At 39.7% G+C, this 13279-nt stretch overlaps 1 protein-coding gene across 1 annotated transcript in view; it reads left to right on the top strand.

The window, feature by feature from the left end:
* Positions 1-12260, top strand: part of NYAP2 (neuronal tyrosine-phosphorylated phosphoinositide-3-kinase adaptor 2) — a 140812-nt gene extending 128552 nt beyond the window's left edge. The window contains exons 6-7 of the mRNA XM_075031840.1: positions 8100-8559; positions 10405-12260. Coding sequence (XP_074887941.1) covers positions 8100-8327 — 228 coding nt within the window. The 3' untranslated portion in view covers positions 8328-8559; positions 10405-12260. The remainder of the gene's footprint in view (positions 1-8099; positions 8560-10404) is intronic.
* Positions 12261-13279: the final 1019 nt, after the last annotated feature.

The following is a 13279-nucleotide window of genomic DNA, read 5'->3' as shown; positions in this document are numbered from 1 at the left end:
CAGGGTAAGATTACAAAGTGCTCCTTCCCACCCAACTATTTTGTCAAAATGAAGACTGGTGTGCTGGGGGAATTCTTTCCCAAGTGCTTAGAGGGAAAATAGAGATGTTACTTGTGTCCCTTAAAAAGAAGAATTTGTGAAAGGCCAGAAAGGGTAGTTTGTGTAGCGTTTAGCACCTTGCGTGTGCTTCTGCTTGTGGTGCGAGTACGTGAATGCACGGGATCATTCTAATATGGTTGCTGGCATCACAGGACACCTTCTAGAAAACACTTCAGACACTTCTAGAGAAGAATTTGCAGTTATGTTGTCCAGTGTCCCTGGGGAGCGTTGCCATGCACTACAAATTGCATGGACAGTGTCTGCTTTCACAGCTCACTTTGCACATCCTGCGTCTTCCTGAACATACTGTTACTTTTAATCACCTTTGTATTAATAATCAGTTGTTGGTTTGAATTTAACAGTTACAGGAGAATGAGTTAGCAGTACAGAGTTATATGAACGGCTAACTATACTGGGCCAAATTACACTGTCTTTCATGTCAATATTAATCCAGAGTACCTCTGTCGGAGAGAAGGAAATGACTGCAGATTTAGCCTGTAGTTCTACCCTCACTTACCGACTTTTGCAGCCATTGGAAGTAACAACATTCAACTGCAGTGCAATGGTTATAGCTAATGGTTAGCAAAAGAAATCTTGTCCATCTTAATTTTCTAAGTGCTCTTCTGAAGGCTTTTTAAATCATTTGAGGTTTTTTTTACTATTTGTTTGAACAAACTGTAGTCAAATTCTTGGACCCATGAAGTTAGACGGTACATTCCTGTTGGCTTCAAATGGGTGAGGATCTTGCTGCTCAGATTTTCTGAAACCTGATTCTGGCTGAACTCCTGCCTTGGACAACTCCCCTTTTGCAAATATGTGCTAAGAGGACCTCCACGTCAAGCTAAGAGTATCAGATAGCAGATAGTGAAGTAACTGTTGCTACTTAACATAGCCCTCCACCACTTGCACCCGTGGGACACGACTGCCTTCTAGGATTGGGATTTCATACCCTCCCAAGTGGAAATACATCACCCGGCCAGATGGCTGGGACCCATCTGCACCAGAGGAAGTGCCGTCAAGAGTTTCAGTGGGAAAGAGAGTTTGGAAACTCCTGTCTGAGAACAGGCAAGTGGGAGGGAGTACCTTTTCCTCCCAGAGGATGGTAAGTGGCTTTCAGAAAGCCTTTCTTCTTCACTTACTGTAGCCTGCCAAAACAAATCAGCATGCTTGGCTCTGCTGAATGATGCGTAGCACTGCACACAGATTGCGCCGTTAGAGACCGCTTTGTTTACAGATCCAGGAGACATTTCTAATAATCTCCTCCAAACATTGCTGATCTTTTTTATTTCATTGTATTTTGCATTGGCTTCAGATCACTTCGTTATAGCCTCGCATCAGCTGTTGGACTTTCATTTTATCTGTGAAATGTAGTTGTCACAAAGAAAAGGGTATTTGTACATGACTTCCATGACCACATACATGTGATGTGGTTTTACACATCCATCCTTCCTGTAAATGAAGAGTCAGCCCCTCTGCCATTCAACAGGAGAGGTGGACACTCACAAGGGCTAGAAGAGAACAGCATCTTCCTCAGCCCCATGATCTCTGCAATTTCAGCACATTAAGCGGGAACCCATAGTACTAGGAAAAAATTATAGAAGCATCATTGTGGGGGTCTTTTATCGCCCAGAGCTTCTGATTTCACCTCAGACAAACTAGCAGCATTAAAAATAGGCAAACCAAGAACTTACCAGCCAAGACGTCGTGAGGAGAAACAGCTGAATGGGATATGGTGTTTTCTAAAGCCCTTGTGTAAACTAAAGTGGAAAATTTTTTTTAGGTCATTAAAAGTTCATACAGCACAAAAAAAAAACCAAACCAAAAAACCCAAAAAACCAAACAAAAAAAAACAAAAAACCCCCAACAAAACAAAACAAAACAAACCACTCACAGAAGTGTCCAGAGCATGAAATACCAGGTGATCAATTCAAACGTCAGAATAGCTTCCTCAAAAATGAATGAAAATTGGCAGCATTTTCTAACTTTGTGTCTAGTTATAGAGCTGCCTACAATATTTCAAATATTTCTTCTCCCCCATGGAATTTTTAGTGGCACATATTTTCACAGGCACTCGTGTGAAAAATTATAGTGCACCTTTCAATGATAGGTTTCCTGAAATGCCTCTTGGCATCGTGAATTAGCATGACTTTATCCTACCTATGCTTCACCCCTGTAGCCTGACTTTGAAGAAGCAGAATCACTTCCAGCACTTGCTCTTCTCTCATCCCGGCACAGGCAGGACTGCAGGGTGCCTGCCTGCCCAGTGCCCAGGGCTGGCGGTGAAAGTTACATGGGGCTCAGTTTGAGACAAGAGGATATGAGTGGGACTTACGGAGCGCATACGTCTTTACCAAGAGACAGCATTAGCTATGTATTTATGTAGCTGTTTACCTCTCACACACGAGCAAGTAAAATTTATCACACCTAAGAAAGAGAGTCACAGGCCTGGTGCTGAGGATTTTTCACTCTGTATTTTCAGTCTTGCTCCCAGATTTTTCTTTTCACACCGCTCAAGTTTTTTGTTTGGAAAGGCTATGCTACATGGGATTGTTTGGTTTGTATAGAACTTACAGGTATTGCCATATATTTTTCAGTAGCATACATGTGTTCAGTAACTTACACAGACCTGCTTGTGCACTTCACCTGGTGTTCCTTATGGTAAAAGTCCAGCTCCTGAAGGGCCAGAAAATCTTATCTCATATTGTGAGTAGTCACCGACAGAAAAGATACAAGATGTTTGCTACACCTGGTGACCACAGCTAGCAGGTGTGCAAAGTTGTATCCATCAGTAGATGCTTAATTGTGTTACTGGAGGATATTTTCTTCTATCTTTTTCCATCTGTTACTATTACTGTCTTTGCCAAACCAAACTATCCTGCTTCGTTAAGAACAGGGAAAGAACTATGTTCATTTACAATTCTTTTTCTTGCTTTAAACACCCATATTTGGAGCACTTCTGTGAGTTTGCTGGTGCAGGCTGCCACACACAGCGCGGGCTGGAGCTGCACTGGCATCGTTCTGTGGGCAGCAGTGCGGGTGCCCAGGGCTGGGGCAGAGCCTGTGACAGGGCAACAGAAAACAGAAATAGTCTGCTGTGACACCAGGGATTTCCTGGCAGCGTGAATCATTGTCTGTTCCCCAAAGCCTGTTTTGAGTTTTCCCTGGGATTATGAGCTTTTCTCAGTAAATTCTGATGTGGCAGAGAGCTACAGCATGTACTGACCTCCTGCTCCAGGTTCTGTCCTCTCAGAGCAACTGAACTGTAGTTGTTCTGCCCATCAAACCTCTACTCCAAGACAGTTCTGTGATCTAGCTCAGAGCACTCTAATTTAAGCAATACATATGTTTGTAAACCATCAGGACAGCTCCTTATCTTTCTGGAATAATTCAAAATTTCAGTCCTATGAGGTAAGAAGAAATGAAGACAGGGCCACTGCTAATGGAGGCACCTACACACAAAAATACACCAGTTGCACTTTGCAGAGAAGGGAACTAGTTTTTCTAGTTTGTTTCTCAGATGTTCAGAATGCGTTAAAACACCCACCAGAAGTTATATTTTTTTACTTAGAAAGATTTTCGTAGACAAAACACTTTGTACTGTTTTGAGGATGTGTAAAGTTGTTTTTTCTTAGTTGAAAGATGGGTTTATAATACTATTTCTTGTTCCATGGCACTGCCAACATAAAACCTGAGACTATGTAGCAGGATTTATTAAAATTCACTTCCAATGTTTTGGGAATAAAAATGTCAGAAAAATAAGGTCAGATAGTAAAAGTAAGGTGGCAACATAGACTGATTTCTCCTAAGGCCTTCAAGAAAGCTGGTGATTAAAACTGTGTAGAAGAATTCAGTTTTGTATAGTGGAAGAAGTTTCTTACTTTTTGTTGATGATGTTCAAGTTTGGAACAAGCATTTGCTTTAAAGAAGATTTTTGAAAAAAACTAGAGAATAATCAAAGGGTTAGTGTGTTTACCGGGAACTCCTGAGGCATCCTCATTTACCCTTGCACTCAGTCATGTTCAGGTGAGAGAATTTATCCAACCACTCGGCATTCCTCTATGGTTCCTACACACCATGTTATCATGCAGCTTTTACTGCCTGCTTAGGAGCAAGGATTTGAGCCTACCTCCAACATCTCCTAGGTGAATGTCCAAACTTCTGGGTCTTTGGCTGGTGTTTTCCTTCACTCTCTTGCTCTGTCTGATTTTGAAAAAAAAATTGTGTCTTAGACCCCCAGATAATTTAATGAGTAAAAATTCCATCAAAATAAAAATTTATTTACAATCAGCAAATTTCATAATTCAAAAGAGATTATGTGACGTAGTACCTAATACACATCCTGGACTCTCCAGGAGATCCCTCCTTACAATCCTAACATTAGCTGCTGGTTCTTTCTTCACTTTTCATTAGGAGTAGGCTTTGAGCCAAGACTCCAGTCAAAATCAGCTTTGCTTCTTCTGTGCTGTGTCTTGTTGGCTGTTACCTCCAGTGCTGATGCATTTTGTGCCTGTCTGCTTACATCCACATCTGCAGCCAAGCACTGACACGCTGCAGTATGTACCATTCCTCACATGCTATGTGATCTTTCAGGAACGGGAGAGCTGTATCGCTGTGTGTTATGAATGCTCTACATTTTTCCATAAATTAAGTTGTGACTTCATTATTTTTTTGTGCTTCTCACACTGCACAAATCCCTTGTTATGATATAGTAGGGATATTAACAGCATGATGCATGACCAGAGGAGCAGGCTGAAGCTAGAAAGGAGGGAGGATATGAAAAAAATTAGTACTGGAACTAAGCGTGAGCATCATCAGTTCAATCACAGGAAGGATTAGGCCTAAGTCCGCAGTGTTAAACACATTAGCTTTAAACACCTCAGTAGCCTTACTGAAGTCATCGAGGGTTACTGCTGTGATTAAACAGCTGGGTTGAGTGCTGGCTTGTGAGCCTTAGCACCTGTAATTTGTCTAGGACACACTGAAAATTTAGTTAATGCTCTTTGGGATTTTGTATTAGCAACATGGTTATTGTCATATCTGTAGTTCATTGATCTACAAACTGGTGATTTCCTCTTAGGTCTGTCTTGCAACTTCAAGAGGCATGCACCCTTGCTCAGTACATTTTTGGTTTCTTGCACATTAACACTCAAACTGGGTAAAACTATCAAATAAAACCCTTTAACATTTGTTGTCACTTTTAAGCTTTTTTCCACAAGCCTTTCAACATCATATGTGTTCACTTAGTCTATGTTAGCAAGTGACTTTGCACATACCAGTTCTGTGCTGTCATGCTGCACGTAGCATTACCTGAATGCAGTTACAGGAGAGGAATGTACCATGTGGACGGTACATCGAAGAAGATGCTGGTGTGAAGGATTTAGCCATCAAACAAAAATAACGTTAAAAAATCACAGGTAGTCGTGAAAATCTGTGTTTGGGAAAGTGGAAAAACTCAAATTCTTCATAATAAATGATTCACTAACTGCAACACAATATGGTGGCCAGTACAAAAAAGGATTTTGGAGCTGCCTACACTCGGGTTTATTTTAGGGGCTGTTCTGCAGGGTGTGGCAGAGTTTGTGTGTAACTGATACATTCTGCAACACCATTTCTATCTTTGGGAAGTTGCAACTGGTATTTTAGAGCTTAGCATGTCGAAATCCTGCTTCAGTCCCCTTGAATCCCGTGAAGGAGATTACCTACCAGAAGACACTGTGTTGGCAACAGCACTGTGTGTAGTACAGTGGTGAGAGTGGGGGTGACGTGGATGTAACACCGTCACGGTTACTGTCGTACGTGCTGCGGAGGATGCTTGCAATGCATGGTGACTGGAGCACACAGCGTACCGTAAGGATTTGGTATTGGCACGTGCTCTGTTTATTTACATGATGGATTATGAAAGAGAAGGTATTCCCTGATGCCTAGAAGAGGAAACCTGCACTCAAGTACCATTGTCATCAAATCCAGCCCAGAAGCTGATGTGCAGCTGTGTTGCGAATATTTTGTGTAATGCATTGTGTGCAGACTGTGTCTCTGTCCTGCCCCACGTAGGAGGACCCAGGCAAAATGAAGACACTGCTGCGTAAGTACTAACCCATCACTGATGAGCAGTGGCAGGAAATCTGCCTGAGGTAGAGCCTCTTCCAAAGACCTGTGGAGTTGAGAAAGGGGGTAGGGAGGAGTATCTCTGGTTCAGTCAGTGAGTTTTGGGCCAGGCCTGGGGACCCAAAGAGAGAAGGTCTTACAGCTGTGGCAGATGACATGCCTCGTACCTGCCTGCACCACGCTAAATGTTAGATCACTCCTGAAACGAAGAGGTATTTGACTAGGAAGAGCAGGTACAGTGGGCTTCCAGCAGACTTCTAGCTCAGCCAATCAGGAGGACATGCTGCAGATACATTACCTGTGTAATTCTAAATTCAAAGAATATTCAAGAACAAAATTGATATTGTGGTTTAAATTTGTTCTACGCAAAGTATTATCTCATGTATAAGGTAAGCGTGGGTTTGTTTCAGTATAAAGAAAGGTAATTCCATCTGAAATTCTTTTATCCTGTGTCACACCTTAAAAACTTTTTTTTACAAAGATATTTGAAAAAATACCCACATTTCTGTATTCTGTTTATTTTCCTGTTTGAGTACATCATTTGTTATTACTTTTTTTGGTAGGCTTGCTCACGTTTATTCCTTTTGCTTTGTTTCCTGCTATGAATTTGAACATTTTCTCTATCTATTTATCAATAAATGCTAAATACGCTTCAAGCTGATGACAAAAACTACCAAGATCAATGGAAGTTTCTATACTGGCTTCTAAGAAGACCAGTCCCCAGTTCTAGGAACCTGGTGTATGCTTACGCTTGGCATTCTAAGATTTGTGAACGAAAGGCATATGCATTATTAAATGTACTCAAATACTCTTAATAATAAACATACATTTCCTTCCTGAATCATGAAATGCTGCCAAAGTATTACTGTACATGTGCATTTTCATGACAAGATCAGAGATGTACTTGGACAGCCCCTGTGAACGTATGGCGTCCATTCACTTACTCACAAATCCTTAATTTATGACTAATGTGGAAAACAAATGTTGGGAGACTTCAAGACATCACTTCAAATTTGCAAAGTAAGTGTTGAGAGGAAGTTTTCTGATTTGCAGGTATACAGTGTGTCATCCAAATACAATGAGCCCTTTCAGAATAGTTTAGTATTAGTGATTTCAGTTCCAATCAAAATCCTTTGAAGACACACACATTTTCAATCATGCAAGCACCCCACTGAACTCAAATGAAGCCACATTCTCAGGCTTCAGAGAGGCTGTGACATGTAGTTACAACTGAACGTATGCTAACCTCCTTTTTCGGATCAGGATCATGTTTTCAAACATTCTACATGCACGAAAACATGGGGTTTCTAAACTCTTGGTGCTTTTCAGTTAACAAAATATCATCACAGAATAGGGTAGGTTAATCCATATAATTCTCATGGAGTTCATTAAATCATTTTTAAAAAATTAAACACAGAGTTATATTTAGCTTGATACTCAGAAGTGTTAACACCATGCTTTTAATGTGACAGATTGGATTTGGAAAGCAATATACAACATGGGTTTCAGTGTACAGAATTTTTTATTTCCACAACTTAGGGACATTGTTAAGACCCATGTGTCTTTTTAAGATCTATTCCCTCATTTAAAATCCAACCAGTGCTAGTTTGCCGAAAACATTTATCTTTATTAGCTTTCAGTGCTCAGAAGAAGTTAAAAAGGGGACCTTTTATTACCCTTTTTTTTCTTAAAGTAGTAGTTAGAAGTAAAGGCTGACTTTGCTTCTGTTGTTGGCATAGAGATCTTTTGTTCATCAAAAAAATTAGAGTGTTTCAAATAAGTGTAATGTTAACCTTGCAAAGAAACAACATATTCAATCTGTGACCAAATAGTTATTTGTATGCTTTTTTTCTTCTTTTCTGTTTCCTTCTTTTCTTTCTTTCCTCCCCCCATAGGTGACGTGTATGCAGTGGTTGCAAGGGGACCATACAATGCTGGATATGATTGAGAAAAAACGTTGCCTCTGCAAAGAAATAAAAGCTCGACAGAAATCAGAAAAAGGACTCTGCAAACAGGACAGCATGCCTATTTTGCCGAGTTGGAAAAAGAATACTGGGACCAAGAAATACAGCCCTCCTCCTTATTCCAAACAACAAACTGTTTTCTGGGACACTGCAATTTGACAGGCGGGTGGAGGATGCCCTCTCCACTGTGTGGCACCGAGCACAGGTAGCCTGCTTTTTTAATAAGGCAAAGGCTCTAACCTAAGACTTACCTGCAGGTGGTGAACTTCCTAGGAAAAAAACACAACGATACAGTGCTCACCTGTCAATCAAGAGAGAGATTTAAGTTTCCGACTGGATTAAGACGTACATATTTATCCAGGATTTTTTTGGATCCAGAAGATATCAAAATGTAAATATTTCGCCAATATATTGAAAACACCCAAACTAATACACTGTTTAAATATATATATATAAAGTCAAAAATTTATGAAGAATTTTACTATATAATGTTACTGTTATACTGTTTTATTACCTATTTTCTATGTGGTATTCTAATGTTTCTTCCCCTGCCACTACCTTTTTATTTTTCTTACCTGCCTAGATTTGGCCTCTGTACAAAAGCATGTGGTTGTACGTTTTGTTGAACAGGACAATGTATGAATCAACTTGGTGCTAGGGCTGCATAAGTTACGTAGAGTCGTACTCGTTAGACGTCCTTAGCTTTGAGGGGGGAGGGCTGGAAAAGGAGAGAGTTTTGGTGGGAAACAGCAAAACTGCAAGCAATGCAAATAAAAGTGCTTAATGCAGATGCCCAAGTTGCATTTAAAATATGAATTGTTCTGCATCGGTTTTCCCATAAAGTTAATCAGAGAAATTGCTCTTGGTTTTATATGAATCAGTTACTAAAATTATTTGGCCAAGAAACTAAATTTTCTGCAGAAAAGCGTGAAACAGAAACTCTTCCTTCACTGTATTCAGTTGACTAGCAGAGACCATGGTTCACTGTGACTAGGCATTGTGCAGCCCATGACGGAGAGACCCAGTCGCTTAGCAGGTTAAGGCAGTGGCCCTGCAGCCACAGTTCCTGTCCACATTTTTCTTTGGTCCAGAAAATAAAAACGACAAAATCTGTTTACATGTTTATTATTTTTAAATCCAGCAACACATCCTTACTTTACACTGTGTCAGATTTCCTTGTGTTATTTATAAAGGGTGGAATTCAGACCCCTTGAAAGCCAGTAGGGAAATCCCTCTTGATTTCATGCGGTTTTGAAGCAGAGGCCCACATAACACGTTCTCCCGGGTACGCCATTTCTTCTTCCTGGCTGCTTCTGTAATTGGCTTGCAATCCTGTATTATATTACGCCCATTTTAACAGAATATTATGTCATGACCAAAGAATTATGACCTCCTGGTTTTAACGGGAGAAAGAGATGGCTTATACTGATTATAAGGGTGAAATCCATGCAGTGAAATATCTTCCAAAAGGATCTGTTGAGAACGAGGGAAACTTGTCCTGCTGTGGAGTAGGAGAAAAAAGATCTATGGCCTATATTTTGTATATTTAAATTTCTATCTATGCGTCTGATGTTTGGTAGCACAAAAGTCCCTCTTTAAAACAATCATTTTAATATTATATTTGCCGAGAAGAAAAGGTGTGTTGTTTGAAACTTCTTGTTATATTGGCTTTTCTTTGAAATTATATTGGCAGCGTTGCCACAGCTGTAATTGCTGATCAAAAAAAACCAAAAATTAAAAATTTTAGAAGGTTTTTGTAATCTATATTGCTAAAGTTTGAGTTTGAGTAATGCTTTATCAGTAGTAGTTTCTTTTCAGCCTCTGGAAAAAAGTTTTTAAATATTTTATAACTAATTAACTAATGTATATTTTGATGTCCAAACTGAGATTTCTGTAAAAGATGAAGTGTGTGTTTATATGTGTGTATGTATATTAGCATTATTGTGTATGTATATATGCATATGTGTACACACATATATATGTATATATGCATGTATCTATATATACTCATAGATGTGTGCATACGTATATACCCACATACATTAAATATTGGTGTGTGTTATGAATATACAGTGGCTAAAATGGGTACGCAATTGAAATGCAGATTTAAAGAGCCCTTCACAGCCCAAATGACAGAAGACATGAAAAAACCCAGAGGCTGTGAAGGAAGCTTTGAATACATGTTACATCCAAAAGACACCAATTGTATATTCTGCTTATTCTCTTTTTTTTAAAGAAAGAAAATGGCAGAAGAAAAACTCCAGAGATCTCGCAAAGTTCCAGAATCTGCTGGAAAGAAGACGACTTGTTGGTCATGAGAAATCTGTTGAGATAACAGGTTCATTATTCAGAAAGTGTTTATGCTTTGTCTTCCTTGTTATGTGGCAAGAGAAGAGTTTTTCATAACCATGTGTGAAATACTTTGCTCAGCCCTTTCCCCCACCTGCACCAAGTCTCTGGTGACAAAAACGAAAGCCGGCATTCAGTCAGTCTTGATACTCCTTTGCACTGATCTCTTCCTGGAGCAATTACTTTAAAAAGCCTGCTACCGAAGCGTCGATTTTGCAGTCCAGACCCATGGCGGGTACGCATGGGCACTGCAGTGCCAGGCCCTTTGAGGGAAGGCAAACGTTAATGTAAACAGTTACATGTTTAATAGTGTTTGTTCATATTGTGTCCTTTTCATATTGATATGTAATAGGAATAATGATCAGGGAATTGAACCATTCTTGTCCTAAGCAGACTTGCTTGTATGCTTATCCAACCATGAAACCACTCCTTGTTTTGCTTTTATTGCTCAACACTCTTTATGTTGTCCTTCCTAAAAAACTGCCCACGTGCTTCCAGACCTCCATTGTATCCCATGGAAACAATGGCTTCTTGTTTTAACGTGCGACAGGATATGAAAAAGTAAAATATAACTTAGCACTTACCTTCAAAGCACTTTAGAAATGTGAACTAAACCTCACGCTTGCGAGAATCATTTTACAGAGGAGGGAAGCGAGGCTCAGGTGGAGTAGTTTCCAAAGGTCATGGACAGAGCCAGAGCAAGACATACGCCGCCATCCTGTCCCGTGACTGCTGGCCCACCCCATCGCTCAAGTAAAAAGTGCATCGTACTGCCGAGAGCATGCCATCAAAACGCTGTTAAACATTTTCTGCATCACCTATTGTCTCAGCAGTTTCTGTGTCACAGGGTGAATGACAGTGCTTAGTTACACACGGTCATTAAAGCTATAGTCTGTACAAATATGCAATCTGTATATACATACAGATCACATATATACACACACTTATGAGGACTGTATATATGAAATTGTTTGGTATGCACTTATTTTGCTTTAAACTCCTGAAGTTAAACATCATAGTGTAGCAATTTGTGTAAAGTGCACTGTGATTTCAAGAAAGCACAGTAAAGTCACAGGTCTTGTTATTCTTGCACTAAAAATGTGTTTACGTATACTAGCCAATGTATGTCTACTTTATTGCTCCTTTTGACAAATTAAAGCAAATGGTATAAAATGGTATGGGGTTTTTTGGTTTGGGTTGTTTATTTTTAAGTGGACAATGGCACTATGTTTTTAAATGACAGGGTTTTTAAATAAAATTAAATCATTCTGTGTTCATTCCAATGTAATACATTTACCAATATCTTGAAATTGAATGTCATGTTGCTTTTTTTCATATTTCATTAGAAATTGTCAGGTATGTGCCTGAGATTGTGTAGGAGTAAGGAGTAGCTAGAGGCTAACTGTAATCATATATTATTAGCCGTTTCTATATACACAGTATAAATACATATTAATTTTCTTTTGATTTTTGTACTTGATTTTTTTAGGTAAGATGTAATTAAATGTACTTTGATACTTCTGAAGTAATAAGACGTTGTTTGAAGATCAATTCTGCTTTCTTTAGTGCATTGACAATATTTTACAATAATTTAGTGCTTATTTATTTGTGCTCCGGTGTAATTATAATAAAAAGCAATAGTTTAAAATACTTGGCTGTTCATTTTCATTTGATGGTTTCAGCTTAGAGCTGGGTTATTCACTAGGGATTAGCCAGAGATTCCTGGGAAGAAAAGTCAAGTCATAGATGTGTATTTATAACATTCCCTAGGCACATTTTTAATCGCATCATTTGTTGGAGGAAATGAATGAATTGCTTTAATAAGTTAATATTTGCAAGTCATGCCTGGTTGCATCTAATGCCATGAGTGCCATCCTCAACTAAATCCTTAGGATAAGATTTCTCTGAAGAGCATACAGAAATTTTTCTGAAAGTACCTTTCACAGTTTGGGATGGAAGACGCTCACTTCAAAGACGCCCCTTCAGAGATCTCTGTTTGCGGCATATCCACAAATGGGAGAGGGACCCATCACACTCTCCATAAAGCTCTAAAAAAAAATCTGCTTAAAAGTCAGTATATTCTTCCTGTTTCCAGACAGAAGCTTTACTCCCATTGGGATGTAAAACCCAGTCCTTACAGAGGAATTCCATGGTGGGAGGAGGGGACAGGACAGGACAGAACAGGACAGGACAGAATGGGGGGGGGGGGGAGGCAGGCAGGGACAGTGTAGAGAAAAGGACCTGTACAACCTTGCAAATGATACTGATCTTCCAGTGCTTAATTTGTCAATACTTTGTGTTTTCTGTTGAAGTTTTGTAGCCTGGATTCTATGACTGAGAGAACCTTCCCCCTAATTTTTATAGATGACATTTTGTAATTTAAAAAGTTTTCCAAGAACAAGTAAGCAAGTAGTTAATAAAGAACCCAGTAAGAAACAGTAACATTCTTGCTATAGCACTGAGGCCAAATTTTTCCCCCTTCATCGAAAGAGCTGCCTTTAGTATGCAGAAAAGGTACTATATGTGTTTGTATAGATCTGTATGCAGAAGTGAACCAGTGGGAACCTTTTGGTTGCCTTCTGCAGGAGCTGGTTCTGAGTCAGGTTGCAGATGATCCAAAACATGCTTTCCAAGTGCTTCCCTGCCCCAGGAGCCACATGCTTTCCCTGAGGCACAGCATCTCTCCCCTCAGCAGCAACCCCATTGCCAGGCCTGTTATAATGGCTGAAGAGCTTTGTAACCTCTTCATGGTCCTCTTCCTC

This window comes from Buteo buteo, chromosome 7 (genome assembly GCF_964188355.1).
Source record: "Buteo buteo chromosome 7, bButBut1.hap1.1, whole genome shotgun sequence".
NCBI lineage: Eukaryota > Metazoa > Chordata > Aves > Accipitriformes > Accipitridae > Buteo > Buteo buteo.
The sequence above is the reverse complement of the archived record's forward strand: the minus strand, read 5'-3'. Positions and strand labels throughout refer to the sequence as shown.